The 21,290-nt window shown below is 36.0% G+C and overlaps 1 protein-coding gene across 1 annotated transcript in view; it reads right to left on the bottom strand.

Moving 5' to 3' along the window:
- Positions 1 to 977: 977 nt before the first annotated feature.
- FSIP2 (fibrous sheath interacting protein 2) overlaps positions 978 to 21,290 on the bottom strand; it is a 130,664-nt gene continuing 110,351 nt past the window's right edge. The window contains exons 18-23 of the mRNA XM_081581062.1: positions 19,962 to 20,462; positions 18,338 to 18,435; positions 11,592 to 11,635; positions 8,421 to 8,464; positions 4,136 to 4,205; positions 978 to 1,182 (exon numbers count right to left, since the gene is read on the bottom strand). Coding sequence (XP_081437188.1) covers positions 1,043 to 1,182; positions 4,136 to 4,205; positions 8,421 to 8,464; positions 11,592 to 11,635; positions 18,338 to 18,435; positions 19,962 to 20,462 — 897 coding nt within the window. The 3' untranslated portion in view covers positions 978 to 1,042. The remainder of the gene's footprint in view (positions 1,183 to 4,135; positions 4,206 to 8,420; positions 8,465 to 11,591; positions 11,636 to 18,337; positions 18,436 to 19,961; positions 20,463 to 21,290) is intronic.

Genomic DNA, 21,290 nt, shown 5'->3' on the forward strand with positions numbered 1-21,290 from the left:
TATTAAAGGAAATCCAATTGTGTAGAACAAAATTTACTCAGATGTTTCTGCTTTAATTCTGGCTACTGTCAAGAATATTATATAGAGAAAACAGAAGATATCACATTCTCTGAAGATGTATGAGTCAGCACTGGGATAGATAATGGTGATGACTGACATTCTTTATTGTTTGGTCCACCTTTTGGGTCTTTTAAAAAGACTTTTAGAACTCAGGAGCAAACATGCTGAATAAATTTGGATCCATATCACAAAGTATAGCAAGTTAACTGATATTAAAAAATTTCCTTTATTACTGTACTAATAATCCATCTTGTTAAGTTTTCTTCAGTACTTTTTATGTTCTTACAAATAGAATCTTGAGATCTATGTTCATATAAGGTGTCTATATAAAGAATTTAATAACGTTACTGACCAAAAATTGTTTATTGATGGTATTTTATCCACAAAGGTACCTTGTCTGTAAAGGGTTTTTAAGGAGAGGGGTCATCTTATGTATATATAATATTTTATCCACAGTGATTCTTTACTTCTTGATGGTTCTTTATCAATAGCTACATATTTTTATTTGGGAAGTGTTTTATAAACTGATGAAATTTTACCTGTAGCTGGTAAGAGATACTTCTTATTTGAACATACAAATACATCTTTTATAGTGAACCAATCAGTTTCATATCTGTGTCAGAGAATTCAGCTTGAGTTTTATCTCAGCTTGCTAACTATTTTGGTGAACATACCCTTGGAAATTTAATAGGAAAAATTCAAGTTCATTTTCTGGTGGGTAATGAGGGCTGACTGATTTACTTGATATACTTTTTGTCTATTTATCTTCATGGCATGTATGTAATACCAGCACTCAGCATCTCCTTATACCAAAATTTAATCAGAAGCATTGTCAAAATTTTGTTACTCAGGTGTCTCTTTCCCTTGCTCTTAATTTTTTGCTCAGAGTTACAGGAATCATCTTATTGGACACTATGTTATGTTTTAAAAAACATTTTATTTTCTAAGGGAAGTAAGCATAGTAATATCAGGTATAAAAACTTCAATGCTCATTCTGGTGAGGTGGTGAGGAAGATTTGGAAGTATTGGTGTTAGTATTTCGAGAAAACACCTTTGACAGAGCTGAAGATACCTTTGCCAGCATTTTAGATCCTTGTTTGGGGACATCAGACCTGGAAGTTTCTGTGGACAAAGCAAAGCAGTATAGATATTTATTAGACATTCTAGTTGAGGCAGTAATACCATAGGATTAATGATTTAGAATTCAGAAATTGACATTTATAAAATAAACTATGGGATTTAAAAAATATTCACAAAGATTCTGTTGATTTGATCCTTCTAATACCCCTGTGAAGGAAACAGAATGATATCTCCATTTTTGGATATGAATCTTGATGAAGTCAGAAACCATGCCTAAGGTCACTTTAGTAGAAAGTCATCACACTTCGATAGGCAGTTTTCTGACTCTCATGGCATCATTATACCTGCTGTACTCTGATTCTTCTCTAATCAGGTGTTCAAGGAATACCTTTCTTTTTCTAGCAGAAGAATCTGAAAAATGCTAATGAGCTATACTCACATAGAGAGTACTGATAACTTTCAAGTCTACACAGCGAGACTGTCTATTTCAGAGTGCTCAATTGAAAACAGAAGTGCATTAAAGCTGCTATTATTTCTCATGACTTTGGGCAAATTTTTAGTTGACTGACTTCAAGTGATATTTTTTGTCATGTGAAAGAAGACTATGGATAATAACAGCTTCCATTTGGAATTATTGTTCTGTATCACTTCTTCAGGGCATGGACTCTTAGAGAATATCATATTAAAATTTAACAAAATGAGTATTTTACATGTAAAGACAGAGGTGAATATTTATGTACTTTTATGAAAACTTATGATAGGATGTGATAGGACATGAAAGCACACATGATAGTAAAAGCCCATCTTCTCTTAATTCCAGTACATGCCAGAATTCATGACTATACCTCTTATAGTTACTAGATTTGTTTTTTCTAGCAAGGTGATCTTCTATGGTTAAAGCTAAAATGTTGTTTAGTCACTAAGTCATGTCTGACTCTTTTGTGACCCCATGGACTGTAACCTGCCAGGCTCCTCTGTCCATGGGATTCCCCAGGCAAGAATACTGGAATGGATTGCCATTTCCTTCTCCGGGGTATCTTTCTGACTCAGGGATCGAACCTGGGTCTCCTTTGTCTCCTGTACTGGCAGACAGATTCTTTACGTCTGATCCACCTGGGAAGCTCCTTAAAAGCTAACACAGCCAGCAGCAAATTTAAAGCTGTCAGACGTGAAAAGTGAGTGTTAGTTGCTCAGTTGTGTCCAACTCTTTGTGATCCCATGGACTGTAGCCTGGCAGGCTCCTCTGTTTGTGTAATTCTCCAGGCAAAAATACTGGTAGGTTGCCATTCCCTTCTCCAGGGGCTCTTCCTGACCCAGGGTTCAAACCTCGGTCTCCTGCATTTCAGGCAGATTCTTTATCATCTGAATCACCAGGGAAGTCCAAGAAAGCCAACAGAATAAAGAATAAAAAAAAGAATGTTTAGGTTTTTTGTCCATGCCCAGTTGGTCAGTCGTGTCCGACTCTTTGCAACCCTACAGACTGTGGCCCGCCAGGCTCTTCTGTCTCTGAGATTTTTTGTTCAGGCAAGAATAGTGGAGTGTGTTACCATTTCCTTCTCCAGGGGATCTTACCAACCCAGGGATTGAACCTACGTCTTCTGAGTCTCCTGCATTGGCAGGAGATTCTTTACCACTGAGCCACCTGGGAAGCCTCTGTTTAGATTTTTACTGTGCTATTGTTTTTTAAATTATCTAAAAATTAAAAAGTCAAAAGTCAAAATCTGTAGCAAAAAGACAGAAGTATGGATGAAAGAGAAAAATGTACATTCTGAAAAGGAAAGATAAAAATTTTTCTAACATGACTGAGGCATTATGACAAGGCTTCTGAAATACTCATTGGAGAGATAAGGGTTAATGTTCTGAAAACTTGGTGGTCTTGTTAAAAATGCAGATTTCTGGGCATCATTACTCCAACATACTAACTTAGCCAGTCTATAGAGGGTCTGGGAATCTTCAGTCAAAAAGAAATTCTGGGTGGTTCCAGTGTTGTAAAGCGGTTTCTAGAAACACACCAAAGACTGCCCAAATCCATATTCACTACTAGAAGACTGGTGGGTGGCTGGTGTACTAGGTTAATAGCATCATTCCCAGAGTGAACAGTGAACTCTTGTGTTTATCAATTAATAGTTCTTTTCACAACAAAACTATAATCTGTTTTTGGTCATTACCCACTAAGGACCTAGGTCTGGGATGCAATGGCAACTAGATGGGTCCACAGTGTAGAGGGAAGAAAGAATGTAGGATAAAAGTAAGAAGATATGTTTTTGAACCCTAAAAGCTCTCCATTTGTTGGCTGTTTAACCTCCGATAGTTATTTACCTCCATTTTCTCATTTGTAAATTAGGGTTCTAAGACTTGCAGAGGGAATATTATATGGTGTAGGAGATATAAAAAAGATTTTTTCATTCATCAGGTGTTTTGAAATTATGTCATAAAATCTGAAAGTCAGGATTTTTCACACAAAACTGTCTCTACTTTCTTCTGAAAAATGCTAAGACCTGAATTAGAAGGCCTGGCAACAAGCCAGCATGCCAATGACTGGACCTGAGTAACTGCTCCCTTCTTTAGATTGGGCATGTCATGGACCCCTGCTCAAACTGCTGTTCTTGTCTGTCACCTACTTAGCTCCTGTGATCATTTGAGTATGTCAACTATGGTCATGCTGAATGTGCTCAGGCTTTGAAGTCTGGCAGATCTGTATTGGAACCACAGCACTGTAGCTTACTAGCTTGAGGTGACCTTGAATAACTTATTCTCACATTCTCTTTAGTAAAATGAAGTTGGCTGATATCTGATCAATGTTAGTTCCATTACCTATTACCTCTTTGGTTTAAGAATTGCATAGTAAACTGCAAGTAGAAATAATATCTTAATATTTATACATAATATTTGTATTTTTATATATAGCAATCTCATATTGATAACACTCATCAAAACTGCAAAGGAGAAACTACTCATTCTAGAAGTAATGTTAAAAGCATAACATATTTTGTACCTGAATTGACTTCTTTTGAGGGATTCACACTGCGAAGAGTATTCTTGTTTCCTTCAAAAATGGTGATAAACTGCAAGACAAAGCAAAGTACTGATTCAACCTTTTGTTAGATACTACATACTAGAGATATCTAGAAATCCTCAAGAGATGTAGCATAATCATTATAGCATTTTATATGACTTCTGTGTTCTGCAGTTACAAATAATTATTCTCTGAGACTCATACATTTTGCCAATTATATGGCTAGGATTGACCCTTATCATAGATATGAACTTGACTACCAAATAATTGAAGGCTCAGGTATCATAAGAGACAAAAAAATGTCAGCTTTGTCTCTCCCTCCTCTTGTTTGGGATAAATTGCAATGAGTAATAAGTTATAGATTATTTCCTGATAATAAAGGTAAGAGAAGGAAATAGATGTTTACTACATAACTCTTAACTTCCTTTTATGGAAATCTTAGCTGTTTCGGAAGAGAAGTCAAGTGGCTGTGTGAATCTAGAGCAGGGAACATGGCTTAGATACTAGCTTTATTCCATAGGACTTTATCACATCTTTGAATGCAAAAGAAGCAATTTCTCCAGAAAGGCATGAAATAGCCTGGGACAGGTAGCAAGATTTCATTGTAGCTATTCTAGAATGCTAGTAATTTAAAAAGGAAATAAGTCAATGAAGTAAGACTAAATATATGTAACACAAAATGCCTTGTGTATAGATTATGCAAAGACCACCACATATTAATGAGTTCTACCACAGTTCCTCCAAGAGGACTTGAGGCAGAGTTTGAGATATTTTGAACAGGATACTTGACTCTAATGTGTGAGAATCAGAGCTGATAATACCTATTCTATAAGAAAGAAGCAGATGCTACCAGGTGTCTCAGATGAATAAATATACTTAAGTTCTGCTAAGAACTTCCAGCATTACATTAGATTCAAGAGTATTTGCTGTTACTTCATGGAACATTGTTAAAATAACCTTTTCAATAAAAATTTATAAGTTCTTTTTTTTTTTTAATTATTGTAGTTCTTTTACAATGTTGTGTTAGTTTTTACTATGTAGCTAAGTGAATCAGCTATACCTGGATCCCCTCTTTTTTGGATTTTTCCCATTTAGGTCACCAGAGAGCACAGAATTCCCTGTGCTATATAGTAGGTTCTCATTAGTTACCTACATTGTACATAGTAGCGTATGTACGGCAGTCCAAATCTTCCAATTCATCTCAACCCTCACATCCCCGCCACCCTTGGTAACCATAAATTTGTTCACTACATCTGTGTCTCTATTTCTGTTCTGCAGTTAAGTTCATCTGTACCATTTTTCTAGATTCCACATGTAAACGCTATTATACAATATTTGTTTTTCTCTCAGATTTACTTCGCTCTGTATGACAACCTCTAGGTCTATCCATGTCTCTACAAATGACCCAATTCCCTTCCTTCATATGGCTGAGTAATATTCCATTGTATATATGTTCCTCATTGTCTTTATCCACTTCTCTGCTGATGGACACTTAGGTTATTTCCACGTCACAGCTATTGTCAACAGTGCTGCAATGAACACTGGGGTGCCTGTGTCTTTTGACCATGGCTGTTCTGACTGGTATGAGGTGATATCTCGTGGATTTGATTTGCATTTCTCTAATAATTAGTGATGTTGAGCATCTTTTCATGTGTGTGTTAGCCATCTGTATGTCTTCTTTGGAGAAATGTCTATTTAGGTCTTCTGTCCATTTTTGGTTGCATTATTTCTTTGATATTGAGCTGCATGAACTGTTTGTATATTTAGGAGGTTAATCCTTTGTCAATTGCTTTGCAAATATTTTCTTCCATTCTGAGGGTTGTCTTCTTGTCTTATTTATGGTTCCTTTGATGTGCAAAAGCTTTTAAATTTAGTTAGGTTCTATTTGATCTTTTTGACTCACCTCCTAGAATAATGAGAATAAAAACAAAAATAAACCAATGAAGCCTAATTAAATTTAATATCACTTAAAGTTTTTATTTGAAAATTTAAAAATATTGCCTATGTTGGAGTTGGCATCTTTGTCCTTTCCCTTTAAAGTTATAGACACTGTCTTAGTTCTTTGTATGTTGAGTAATATTGTATTTTATCCTGATCATTTTGAACAATTTACCCTGTCTTCTGTGACTGTGGTTCCAATGTAAATTTAGTTTTCAGAGTCTTGGCAGTATTTTTTAGTATGTATCTCTATTAAGACTGTAGTTCAATTTCTCATAGCCTTTTGTCTACAGAACTTCAAGTGAGTTCCTTGCATGCACATCCCAGGAGACACTTTATAAAAGCAGATTTGGAGGGGTTCCTTTTTCATGTCCCTCTTCTCTTTGATTTCAGTGTCTGATTCTCTACAGTCCCCTATTCTATGTTTAGAATGCTATGGCTCTAGCCTTCCTGTGTGCTGTCTCACACATCCCATGACTGTATCCATGTCCAGGGTAAAGTAACAAAAGAAGGCAGAGAAAAACATATCCGGTTTCCCCCTCGTGTTCTTCATGTTACTGGAGACTAATTCCTCTGGTCAGAGAGAAAGATTTTCTCTCAGTCTTAAGTGCCTCACAGCTTTGTTGCCACTGTTGTACAGGTTTATGGCTGAAACTTACCTTGAGATAGGGCAGAAGAAGGGGAAATGGTGGTGAAAAGTGAGCTTCCCTACTTTCCATTTCATAGGTATTTCTTCCTAATTCTGGTAAGAGAGCCATGGTTTCTCTTGGAGCTTTCTTATTTTATCCATTCTCTCTATGTAATTACAGGATTTGAACTGCCCTGGGTCTATGCCAGGAGATGTGAGAGGAAAAAACACACGAAACTCATAATGGTTTTGGAGTTCTGATTTCCTGCCTCAAACTACTGAATTAGTTGCTTTTCAGAACCCTCAGTAGTTGTCTGCTGCTGCTGCTGCTAAGCCACTTCAGTCGTGTCCAACTCTGTGTGACCCCACAGATGGCAGCTTACCAGGCTCCTCCGTCCCTGGGATTCTCCAGGCAAGAACACTGGAGTGGGTTGTCATTTCCTTCTCCAATGCATGAAAGTGAAAAGTGAAAGTGAAGTCGCTCAGTCACGTCCGACTCTTTTGAGACTCCATGGACTGCAGCCTACCAGGCTCCTCTGTCCATGGGATTTTCCAGGCAAGAGTACTGGAGTGGGGTGCCATTGCCTTCTCCCAGTAGTTGTCTAGAGAGTTTTTAATCAGTGAGAGACACAATTGGAATGTGCTTTACTTCACCTTACTCAGAACTGGGCTGAATAAAAACTTTAAGCATAATTTTACCATGGAAAAGCAGTTAAGTGAGGAAAAAGGACAAGAGCCAAAAGGGTGCAGATTAGCCAGCAATTCCATTTGGTACAAGGAATGGCCTGTTAATCAGGTCCTTGGACTAGAGATTGTCTCCATTTTAGTGACATATGATTTTACTTGGAAAATATGGCCTAAGTGAAGCCTGAGGTTGTCAAACAGATGTTTAAGTTTAAAAATGAAGATTAGGTTGAGTGAGGAACTAACCCAATATCTTTAGAGATATGGTAAAAGTTATCTTAAGTATGAGTTGTAAGATTTGATTCTGAAAATTACTCTGGTAAGGAGAAGTGACTGGATGGATTGTGTGTCATGGGGTTGGGGAGATTTGCTTAAAAATAGGATTAAATTGAGCCAAGAAACAACCACAACATAAGAAGACTCATTGGAAACTTTCTAAAAAGGATTAGGAAGGACACTTTCTGAGTTTACACTGGAGCATAGCTCGGTCTTCTGGAAAACTGTCTGCAGGCAGCCAGTCCTTAGGAATGCATAAAAATAGATGGAATCAGCATTTATTTATTTTTCTTTTTTTTCGCATTTTTTTTTTGCATTTATTTCTTATAACCTGCTCTCTTCCGTTTCTGAAGCTTCTGTTTCTTCCCTGCCTCCACCAAATCCCTCACTTGGGTCTACTTGCCCTAAGAAGGACCAAGTGACACATTCCTTCTCAGATTTCCTCCAGTGACTGCAGTAGCAGAGTTAAGGAATGGAATTGTTTTCATGTGCTAAGGAGGAACAGTGGCTTATCCTGTGCACTTAAGCAAGGAGTGATATCTTAATCCTAAAGTGAGAATTGATGGATTTCTTGGGTACCATGGAGGAGAGATTTGAGCATGAAGAAATTGCAAATAGGGGAATACTTCCTTATGCCCCTCGAACAGCACCACACAGTCATTGATTTGACCTTGAAAAATAGAATATACTCAAATGGCCTCATATATTCTAATTAGAGGCTACAGAAAAAATACTTACCTTAACACTGTTTGAATTTTCTGGCTTTTGTTCCTGAGAACTTGCTGTGGAGAGGAAGAAAAAAAACAGGAAAAAAATAGTATTCTTTCTGAGGCATAAATAACATTGACACAAACCTGATCTTATTGTTTTTCACTGAAAAGTCATAGAATTAGGTTAATAGAAGAAATTGTTTTAGTGCATAGACAATGTGAACAAAACTGAAATAGGTGATATCCCTAGATTTATGTGGCATATTTTAGCCCTTCTTTTAGGAATTATGAAAGATGAAGTGTGATGTCATAGGAAAGACAGATTCTGTAACTTAATAACTATAAATCTATGAATGACCACTCAATCCCTCTGTGCCTCTTTATTATTTATTTTGCATGTAAAATAAGAAGTTACCCTATATGTGATTCCTAAGGGCCTTTCCAGCTCTAGCACTCTTTGATTCTACACAGCTAATTAAAAGCAGACAATTGGAACGAAGAGGAAGTCTTTCATAAGAGCTAGTCTTATGAAATATTCTGAGTGAGAATCAGGAGAATTTTGAGACAATACCAAGAGGAGAAACCTGGTGGAGTTGCTGCACAACTAAAAGTTGCCTAAATTTCAGGGGAAGTCAAAACACCAGTAAAAAAATTCAACCCAAGGAGGTAGAAATGATACTATGAGATAAGTTTCACAAAGACCCATTACTAAGAAGGCAGTTCACCTGCTAGGACATCAGAAAACCTGAGTTTAAGTCTTAGCTTCACTACTTAGAGCTGTGTGGATATTGGTGAATTTAATCTGACTATTCTCCCAGTTTCCTCCCCTTTGTAGACTGTGAATGAGACTATTTTCCTGTCTCTGTCTCAAAAAGACTTAATTAGATATCTCATGTATAAAAAACTATGCATTTTATAGATATGTACTCATCAAAGTCAACACATGTTTGTTAGGATCAATTTAGGTTCTGGAAAAAAAAACAACACACACAGTAGCATCACCTCAGTTAACACAAGAGAAGAGCTAATTATCTGACTTACCTGACAAGGCTGGCAAAATTTCATTGTTGGTTAATAATATTTCTAAAGTATCTAACTCTATATTTCACAGAATTAAACTGACTTTTAAATGACTGAGGACATTTGGATTTACTACCACGGCTATCATTCCAAACACTAGTTTTTATGTTTCAAGGTTAGGTGACTATCAGCTTTCCAGGATGTACTAGGAATTTGTTTTGATGAAAAGTCACAGAAAAATTCCTGCTAGTTTAGGATCCTAGGATATTCAGATTCAAGTTATTTGAGATTTTCTTCTATATTCTATGTAAAACTATAAACTAAAATTAGGAATATTTTATAGTGTATATAAAACTATAAAATGTTCAACCTTAATCTTGTCATTCAACTCAAGATTTAAATATCCTATGGCTTATGTGACATCTCAACTTAAATTTCTAATATCTTAACGTATTCAAAACAGAATTCTTGTGCACTCTCTTTAGTTATTCCCATAGTCTCTCTTATTTACTGCCTCCTACTATAAGCTTGTTTTAGGCCCTTGGGGATATAGCTGTGATCTTCATGGAGCTTATAGTTTAGAAGGAGATAGTGAAAAAAACAAATACAAAGTCTGTCATACAGTAATAAGAGCTAGGGAGAAAAAAAGCAAAGAAGTGGAATATGCAGTGCCATCTTGACAATGAGTTTACAATTTCATGTGTGGTCCAAGAAGACTTCACTGAGAAGGTGACATCTGAGTTTCTGAAGGTGAAGAATAAGCAATGTAGATACAGGAGGAAGAGCACTACATGAGGATCAGCAAGTGCAGAGATCCTGAATTCCTGGAATGTTTAAGGACTAGCAGAAGGTCAGTGAGGCTAGAACAGGGTGAGCCAGAAAGGGAAACTGAAGAGGTGATAATAGGGGTTTGGGGTGATGTCCAGATGATGTAAGGTTTTGCATGCAACTGTAATTTCTTTGTTTTTTGTTTCAGATGGGATGGGAAATACTTATACCTGTAATTATCTTTGTTGCTCTGCCTCAAGTTACAATGTAAATTCTATGATGTTGAGGACTCTATCAGTCTTATTCACATATGGGATTTTAGAACACAAAGGAGGTGCTCAGTGAATCTCTGAATGAATGAATTGGACAGCTGCAATATTACTGAAGGATATAAGAATTAAGCTGATCACCGCAACAAAGCTGGAATAAACAAAACACTGAATTTAGGGTCAGAAGACTTGGGATCTAGACTAGGCTCTGCCTGTGACTTAAAGTAACCTTGGACAAGTCACTTCCTCACCCTGAGCTTGAATTTCCTCATGTAAACAATGAAGGAAGTTATATTAAGTGATTTTTGTCTGACTCTAAACAGCCTAGGATTCTAGAATATGGGAATCATACAGTGATTATTTTGACACCGGGTTATAGTATGTTTATAGAATTCTGTGTACTCACCGTTATTTTATGAACCATCTTAATAAAAATGATTTCCACTTTCAAGTTGAGATAATATGTTTCTTAAGTAACACCTTAAGTGAGCTGTATGTTCAAAATACCCAGGGTAAACTTGTGGTTCAGATTTAAAGGCCACTTTATAGTAGGCACAAACTCAACTTCTTGAACATGCTGCCACTGTTAGAACCATATTAATTACCTGAGGTTTCAATAAATAGAGTGCTAGATAGTCCTCACACAAATGTTATAAGAACTCAATATAATTATAGGTTAAAAAAAACCCAAAGACAAAGTGAGGTCCATACTAGCCACATTTAAATGTAAGCATATGAATTTAGCCCTAAAAGCCTTTTTTAGGGGTACGTTTTGATTTGGTTAAGCACAAAGAAAGGATAAGTTCTCAAATAAATTGTTAAATCCTAGTATCATGGTTTCTGGTTCAGCTAGAAACTATGATATATACTCTGATTTTGTGGATATTTCTCACAGGAGCATGGTAAACATAAATTCATTTACCACATCATATTCTTGACCAAAATCATTAATAATGACATAAACTAGTTCACTTATTTTAACACCTGCATGATATAGTACTGGATCCTTTCTAAAAGTACATAAGCTCATAGGAAAAAGTAGTATCAACTGCAGGCTTGATAACTTAAAAAAACTGATCAGAGCAGTAGAGTATCTTTTTGAATAGTTTCTACTTTAAATTAAGAAAAAGAATAAATCCAACCTTCCAAAATTTTAGTTCTCTCTGCAGTATAATCTTCAGTTTCACTAAAACAGAAGAGAAAAAGAACATTTCATTTTTTTGTATATTTAATGAATCAAGAAATTACTGGTTAAGTAAAATCACAATCTGTCCTCATTCTCCATACAGAGGTAAACCTGGAATAATGTATCACTGAGTTTCCAAACCAAATGCAGATTATTTCTAAATTGACTTTCTTCCCACTTTTAAAATTCTGGTTAAATACACATAAAATTTATCATCTTAACCATTTTTAAGTGTACAGCTTTATACTTGAGTACATTCACATTATTGTGAAACTATCACCACCATCCATCTCTGGAACTTCTTCATTTCCCCCTGAAACTGAAACTCTGTCCTCATAAATCCTAGTTCATAAATACTAACATGGTACTTCCCTCTCGCTCCATCCCCTGGAGCCCATATTTTACCTTATGCCTATGTGACCTGACTAGTTAGGTATCTCATATAAGTGGAATCATAAATTTGCTATTTTGTGACTGACTTATTCATTTAGCACAATGTCTTCAAGGTGACATGTCCTTGTCAGGGTGTCCTTCCTTTCTAAAACTGAGAAATATTCTGTTGAAATTATGTACCATATTTTGCTGATCCATTCATCCATCAGTGGACTCCTGTGTTGCTTCCAAGATTTGGTTATTGTGAATAATGATGCTATGAATATAAATATAAAAATGTTTGTTTGAGTCCATGTTTTCAATTCTTCGGAGCATATACCCAGAAGTAGAATTGCTGGATCATATGGTAACTCTGTGTTTAATTTTTTTTTTTACAAACTCTCATACTGTTTTCAATAGTGCCTGTACCATTTTAAATTTCCAGTGCATTGTGTGAGGGTTTTGATTTCTTCACATTCTTGTCAACATGTTATTTTATGGAAAAAAAAAATTTTTTTATTATAGCTATCCTCATGGGTGTGAAATAGCATCTCATTGTGGTTTTGATTTGCATTTCCCTAATGACCAGTGATGTTGAGGATCTTTTTACATGCTTATTGCCCATTTATATATCCTCTTTGAGGAAGTATCTATTCAAGCTGCCCTTTGCCTAATTTTTTAATCAGGTTGTTTTTTGTTTTTGTTGAGTTATAGGAGTTCTTTATATATTCTCAATAGTACTTCCTTATCAGATTTGCAATTATATTCTCCCATTCTATGTGCTGATGTTTTACTCTCCTTTGAAGCACAAAAATTTATAATTACAGTCAAACTTATCTAATTTTTTTCTTACTGCTTGTACTTTTAGTATCATATCCAAGAAATTATTGCTAAATCCAATGTCATGGGCTTTCCCTCTATGTTTTTTTACAAGAATTCTATAGTTTACTTAGGTGTCTTTGACCTATTTTGAATTAGTTTTTCTACATAGTATAAGGTAAAGGTCTAACTTCAGTTTTGTGTGTGGTTATCTAGTTTTCCCAACTCCATATGTTGAAAAGACGTTTTTCTCCATTTAATGGTCTTGGGATGCTTATCAAAAAGTATTTGATGATATATTAAGGATCTGTTCTGGGTTATTTATTTTATTCCATTGGTCTACATATCTGTCTTTATGGCAGCACCACATTGCTTTGATTACCATGATTCTGTAATAAGTTTTGGAATCAGGAGTCCAAGTTTGTTCTTTCTTTTCAGGATTGTTTTGGCTACTGGGAGTCCTTTGAGATACCACATAGATATTCAAATGTATTTTTTCTGCAAAAAGTCAGAATTTTTATAAGGATTCCATTTAATCTGCACAATCCTTTGGGTAATGTTAGCTGTAGGTTTGTCAGATATTACCTTTATTATGTTGAAGAATGAAATCCTTCATTTGCTTCACTGCTGCCTTCCTTCCTAGTAGTTGAAGTTTTGCAGAGACACATTTTGATCCCCTGTTTGTTTCCTTTCATGTATATTTTAGAGTTATTTTCTTTGTTGTTAACACGGAGAGTACATATAACATCTTAAAGTTATGATAATTAAGTTGATATCAATTTAAACTCAGTTGCATACAAAAACTCTACTCCTCGATAGATCCACCACCCATCCCTTTGTTACTGCTGTCCCAAATTACGGCTTTATATAAATTCCATTTAGTCTTTGGGTTTCCCTGGTGGCTCAGATAGTAAAGAATCCACCTAAAATTATTATAATACTGGTTTTTATATTTGTCCATATATTTAACTTTACTAGAGAATTTAAAATTTTCATACAGCTTTGCGTTACCATCCAACATCCTTTAGTTTCAATTTGAAGAACTTCTTTTAACATTTCTTGCATTTCATTTTCTATTTTAGAATGTTCTGATTTCTCTTTCATTTTGAAGGGTATTTTTCACTGGTAATAGAGTTCTCACATGACAGTTTTCTCTTTTAGCCCTTTAAATATATAACCTACTGCCTTCCATCCTGCAAGGTTTCCTCTAAAAGTTTTACTGACAGTTTTATGGAGATCTCTTGTACAAGCAATTTCTATGGTGCCAGTTGAAGATTCTCTTTTGTCTTTGGCTTTTGATGGTTGTGATTATGTCTCAGGTAGTCTCTGTGGACTTATGTTATTTAAAATTCACTGAACTTATTATTTGTATATTCATGCTTTTTCAAATTTGAGGTGATTTTAGCCATGTTTCCTAAAATAATCCCCTTGCCCTTTTTCTCTCTTTTCTCTGGAACTCACCATAGTGTGTATTGGTATGCTGGATGATATCCCTTAAGTTCCATAGAATCTGTTCACTCTTTTTTTCAGCTTCTTCTTTTTGCTTGTCAGACTCAATAATTTCATGTGACTTGTGTTCAAATTCACTGATTACTTCTTCTGCTTGATTGTGACTGCTTTTGAGCCCATCTAGTGAATTTTACAATTTAGTTGCTATATTTTTCAGGTACAGAGTTTGTTATTTCTGACCAGTTCCTTTTTAAAAGTTTTAATCTCTTAATTTTTATTTATATGAATTTTTTTCGTATACTTTTCCTTTGACTTCCTTTAGTTCTTTGTGTTTCAGTTATTTTAAAATCTTTGTCATATATGTCCATTTGGTGTGCTTCTCCACGGACATTTTCTGAGGATTAATCTGGTTTCTTAAAATTGTGCCAAACTTTGTTTCTTAATATACATTGTGATCTTATGATGGAATTTGAGCATTTAAAGAAACAGTCATCTCTTCCAGCTTTTGGAGATTGGTGTAGAAGCCCTTCACTAATTAGCAGAACGGGAACCTTGGGAACAGATGGAGGTAAAGCCTTCAGGCATTCATTTTGTTCTGGGCCTATGTCCTTCTGGGCCTATGTATGTACTTTTGTTTTTCCTTCTTCACTTTTCCTGACATGCTGTTATATGTTTTGTTTCCTAAGAGCATCATCATGTTTCTTCTCAGTTTAGTTCAGTCGTCCAGTCATCTCTGACTCTTTGCGACCCCATGGACTGCAGCATGCCAGGCCTCCTTGTCCATCACCAACTCCTAGAGCTTGCTCAAACTCATGTCCATCAACTCGGTGATGCCATGCAACCATCTCATCCTCTGTCGTCCCCTTCTCCTCCTGCCTTCAATCTTCCCCAGCATCAAGGTCTTTTCCAATGAGTCAGTTCTTTGTTTCAGGTGGCCAAAGTATTGGGAGTTTCAGCTTCAGCATCTGTCCTTCCAATGAATGTTCACGACTGATTTCTCTAAGATTGGCTGGCTTGATCTCCTTGCAGTCCAAGAGGCTCTCAAGAGTTGTCTCCAACATCACAGTTCAAAAGCATCAATTATTCAGGCTCAGCTTTCTTTATAGTTCAACTCTCACATCCATACCTGACTACTGGAAAAACCATAGCTTTGACTAGATCGACCTTTGTCGGCAAAGTAATGTCTCTGCTTTTTAATATGCTGCGCAGTTGGTCATAGCTTTTCTTCCAAGGAGCAAGCATCTTTTAATTTCATGGCTGCAATCACCATCTGCAGTGATTTTGGAGCCCAAGAAAATAAAGTCTGTCACTGTTTCCATTGTTTCCCCATCTATTTGCCATGAAGTGATGGGACTGGATGCCATGATCTTAGTTTTATGAATGTTGAGTTTTAAACCAGCTTTTTCACTCTCTTCTTTCACTTTCCTCAAGAGGCTCTTCAGTTCCTCTTTGCTTTCTGCTATGAGGGTGATCATCTGCATATCTGAGGTTTCTTCTCAGGGCCTTAGCTATTCTGTTGTTTCCCTCTATCTGTAATCTCTTGCCTTCAGATGTCTGTGCATCTGTAGTCCCTTGTGATTTCCATGCACCATGGCGTCCATCTACTGACATCTGTGGCTTCCAGGCTTAGATCCAAACTATGCCATCATTCCCAATCTGTGCTTCTTCAGGTGAGACAGAAATAGTCTCTCACGTAGTCCACGGATAGATCCGAACATTGCAAATAAGTTCCAATCTGCTCTTTCCACTCTAAGAGAAAAACCTGAGAATTGGGCCATTTCTTCCCAACTATGCCACATCATGTTGCAGAAGGGGGTTGGGCAATGATAAGAAAAGTCCGTGGAATTTCCTGCCACTTTGAATGTGGCCTTTCTTTGGGCATTCCCTTGGTTGGTGCTATTATTCAATCAGTTTCTAGAGGTCTTGTGAAATTGTTTTATCAGTCTGTAGTTATTTCTGTTTCTACAAGAAAATAAGGGTTTGCATTTTCTTGGCCTGCTACCTTGCTCTAAATTGACTTTTATTTGGTATTATCTGTGCCCTCTATCTTCATTGATATAAATAATAGAGGGGTACCTGCATTACTAATTTTGTCTGTTAATACAACCAGTCATTATTTAGGAACAAGAGGCAATAATTTGGCCAGGGACAAATGTCCCAAAATAGTGTGTCAAAAAGAAAGAATTGCATCATGCTGTGTGGGAAAAAATTATAACCAGGTAGATTTTTCTATTTATACCTATTGCTTCTCCCACAATAGAAATACTACCTTTTCTAGGTTATGAATACTCTTATAAACTTAAGAATAATTTTAGGCAACTTCTGTTCTAGATATAGTTACTAATTAGATTTCAAGTCTGTTGCTGTTGCTCAGTCACCCAGATGTTTCTGCTTCTTTGCAACCCAATGGACTGCAGCAGGTCAGACCTCCCTGTCCTCCACCATCTCCTGGAGTTTGCCCAAGTTCATGTCCATTGCATCGATGATGCCATCCAACCATCTCATTGTCTGACGCCCTCTTCTTCTGCCCTCAGTATTTCCCAGCATCAGGGACTTTCCCAAAATATTGGCTCTTCACATCAGGTGACCAAAATACTGGAGCTTCAGCTTCAGCATCAGTTCTTCCAATTAGGACTCAGGGTTGATTCCCTTTAGCATCAACTAGTTTGATCAACTTGCTGTCCAATGGACTCTCAGGAGTCTTCTCCAGCACCACAGTTTGAAGGCATCAATCTTTTGGTGCTCTGCCTTCTTTACGGTTCAGTTCTCACAACCTTATGGGACCACTGGGAAGACCATAGCCTTGACTATATAGACCTTTGTCGGCAGAGTAATGTCTCTGCTTTTCAACACACTGTCTATGTTTGTCAAAGCTTTCCTGCTGAGAAGCAATCGTCTTCTGATTTCACAGCTGCAGTAACCATCCACAGTGATTTTAGAGCCAAAGAGGAGGAAATCTGTCACTGCTTTCACTTTTTCCCCTTCTATTTGCCATAAAGTAATGGGGCTGGATGCCATGATCTTAGTTTTTTAATATTTAGCTTTGAGCTGACTCTTTCACTTTCTTCCTTCATCCTCATCAAGAGGTTCTTTAGTTTCTCTTTGCTTTCTGCCATTAGAGTGGAATCATCTGTATATCTGAGGTTGTTGATGTTTCTCCTGCCTATCTTGATTCCAGCGTGTAACTCATCCAGCCTGGCATTTCTCATGATGTGCTCAGAGTATAAGTTAATAAGCAGGGTGACAACACACAGCCCTGTTGTACTCCTTTCTCAGTCCTGACCCAATCAGTTGTTTCATACAGGGCTCTCACTGTTGCTTCTTGACTCACATATAGGTTTCTCAGGAGATAGGTAAAATGGTCTGGTATTCTCATCTCTTTAAGAGTTTTCCACAGTTTGTTATGATCCACACAGTCAAAGGCTTTAGTGTAGTCGAAACAGAGGTAGATGTCTTTCTGGAATTCCCTTGCTTTCTCTATGGTTCAGTGAATGTTGGCAATCTGATCTCACAGCTACACAGTTCAGACTTTGCTCTGATAATCATCCAAACTTGGGTTGCCTTCTCATATAAATTCTGTCTATCTATAGACCCACATCAAACTACATTGTTTTCTAGAATTCATCTCTGAATGCTCCAACTTACACTGTTCCCTCTCTTATTTGGATTCTTACAGGCAGTTATACATACTGGAACATTTAATTACTTAAGAGAGTTGAGTAGGAACCCTTAGGGCTGAAAGGCAGTGGGTCACATTTGTATCTGCACTATCTTCCAGATTAAAAAACAAAACTGTAACACATTAGCAAATTCTTAATTCAAGACACTGCTAGACTAGGAAGAATGTAGAGGGCAGGTAGCTAGGAATGGGGCATCGGATAGAATGAAAAGGCCTTAGAGAATGAGCACAGTGGAGAGGTAGAGGAGGAAAGGATAAGAAGGAGTGAAGGAAGTTATAGGGTTGAATACTTGCCCAATCAAGTTTTACCAGGGACTTCATTCTTCCCAGAAGCATTACCCTCATCTCAGATTGCTATTTTATATTGCTTTAATTTCATATACCTGGCATATGAAATCAGATCTTCTTGGTTGTATGAAGATGAACTCATAATTCTGTGTATGAAGTAATGTGTTGGCTCAGTAGTAAGATTTTCTTCTTTCTGGAAAAGTGCAAGCCATGTATTACATTTGATATGCACTTTATCATATACTTGGCATGTATGTTATACACTATAATTAGAAAAAGTTTCAGAGATTACTTAAAAATGGATGGAACCTATAGTTCTAACTAAAATGTCTTTTTCCAATATAGTTTTTAGGAAATGGCTAGTGAAAGGTTCTAGACGATAACACTGAAGTTTGAGTAAATGCTAAAGATAAACATAGCACAGTTTGATGTATATGGTTTTCCAATTTTGTACTTTACAGGTATTTTATGAAAACTTAGTTCAAAAAGAACAGAGATATAACTCTGGTCAGTTCAGAAGCTTGTCAACTCAATCATGTGAACCTGTACTCTGATCTGTTTGGGAAGTCCTGTGTGATTTTAAGGCCATAACTTTTATAAGAATACGTTTAGTGTTGTGTCTATTTATAATCTTGAAAAAATAGACTAATATTACTGGGATTACTGTTTATATAATCCATTTTTACTTTTGTTAATGTTATAACAATTCTTTAGTTATCTATGAAGTCAGTACTTCTGAATATGAGGCTCAAGAAAACTATTCTGCAGACTGCATCTAGTCATGTAATCACGTAGATTCCCAGCAAATAGTTCAGAGTATGTGTTAAGATGATTTACCTGGGAAGCTTCTGAACTGAACAGAGTTGTATCTGTTGTTGCTGGTTCATCTCAGCTTTTGTGTTAACCTGGGAATCATGTCAAATGCATAATCAATAGTATTGTCCCACCAGAAAACCCTAAATCATACATACTTTTCAAAAACATACTTTGGTATACATTTTTGAACAGGGACCACCCAAAGAGTCACTGAAGTCCAAACCATTATGTTATGTGAGGCACTTGGTACTAGGGATGAAGGTTGTTTTCCATGAATATAGAGGAGTTTATGGGCTGATTGCAAGGGTGATATTTAAAATATTTTGATTAACTTGTAAACTTTAGGCAAGTTGGTTAAGTAACATGTAAAAAAAATGCTATGTAACTTGCCCAAAAGATGTATAGCTATTAAAGATAGAGTTGTGATTCAAACCCAGACAATCTGAAGTTGTATTTTTTTTTTTTTAATTACCTTCTACCTCGACCCATCTTCTGGTCCTGCCCTACTTGTTGAAAATGTATTTACCAGTCAAAATATAAAAGGGATGAAATCTTCTAAAATATGTAAATAATTAACTTTCATTTCTCTTAAATAGCTTCCTTTTCTGTCATGCTTGGCTTTCTAATTATTCTATGTCTCTTTCCATTATCTGCTTTCCTTCAGTTGTGTTCTATGCATGTTGTAAATATTTTTAGAAAAGTTTCTTTCATATTTTAAATTTTTCTTGCATACTGTCTGCATTTCTTGCATACTGTAAATGTTGCCAGACTTAGGAAGAGACTATCTGGAACCGTTTTAGTGTTCTTTTCTACTCAATTAAGGTGCATTCTTGGACAGAATCTCTAAAGACCTCTACTCTTTCCATAAACATCTGGTTATTGAGAGTCATGTTTCTCACTCACCTTACTCTGTGACTTTTCCTCCCAAGTAGAATCTGTTTCAGTGAAGGTTCTTGAGCAGGCGGACATGTCAAGTTCAGCAACAGTTCTTTTAATTTGTCCGTTCTTAGGTTCTATTACATGATTTGACATTGCTCCAGTATTTTCAACATTTGCATTGGATGTGGGCTGACAACATTTACTTAGTGAAAAAAACTTTTTCAGACTGCTTGTGCTTTGTGTTGGCTTGGGAGAAACAACTTTGCTTTCTCCTGGCCTTGTGGAATCTTTCACTTGATCTTCAATATTTTCTCCTGAGTGTTCCTGTACAATCTCTCTTAAAACAACTTCATCTTCATCAGATGAAGTTAGTTCCTCTTCTATGGTACTTTCGGAGATTTCCTGTTCAATATCATGAGCTACTAACCGAAGGATAAGTTCTTTTTTGTTCTGAACATCTTTTAAAAGCTCCACTTTGGTGATATCAGGCTTTCTTATATTCTGAAATGAATTTCTGCAAACAGCCTAGAATTAAAAGTATAATGAATATCAGAAACAAATGCCTCAATCACTTTTCCTGTAATTCTGTTATAAAAGAGCTATTTCAGTATGATTTCTAGTTTTAATGTAAAATAATATATTTGGATGCTATGTTTACATTAGCAATATTTTAAAAAAGAAACAAGAAAATTGTAAGAAATATTTGTTGGTATAATTTCTTTTACATTCAGGGATTGTATGTAATCTATCATACCATTTTATTAATCTATCATAATTTACTCCAGAGTTTAATGAAGGACTAACACAGGTTCTTCTTTTTCTTTTTTTGCTTAAACTTTGTATCTTGTTGCATCATGTATACTTTTTTTATTCTTTTGCTTTGGAAGTTTGTGAGAGAAGTAGACATGATGATATATTTTTCTAAAACTATAGATAGGTTATCAAAGAGAAACTGAAATTTATATATTTTCAATAGAAAAGCAATGTATTATCTGCTCTTGATTTTTAAAAATGATGAATGACCAAGATTGTGAAGGTCTCTGCCTCTTTAATCTCTTTAATCTCTATCATTCCACTCTTGATTCTTCAGATATATTTTCCAAAAGAATCTTCAAAACATAAGTCTTCATTTTTTCCTCACCTCCCTAGGCAAATCTCACCTTTCATTTTCAATGTCTAAAGACAGATCTAAATGTCTAAAGAAAAGACAATTATAATTGAGTAATATAACTTCCCCATTTCAGTAGCCTTTGATGATGCCACAGAACCTCCAAATTGTTCCTAATCCTAGACTTCAACATTCCTTTGGAACACTGCAAGCCAATTTTTAAAATATTGGTACCAGAAAAGAAT

The sequence above is a fragment of the Giraffa tippelskirchi genome, chromosome 3 (genome assembly GCF_054371585.1).
Source record: "Giraffa tippelskirchi isolate mGirTip1 chromosome 3, T2T-mGirTip1v1.2.pri, whole genome shotgun sequence".
NCBI lineage: Eukaryota > Metazoa > Chordata > Mammalia > Artiodactyla > Giraffidae > Giraffa > Giraffa tippelskirchi.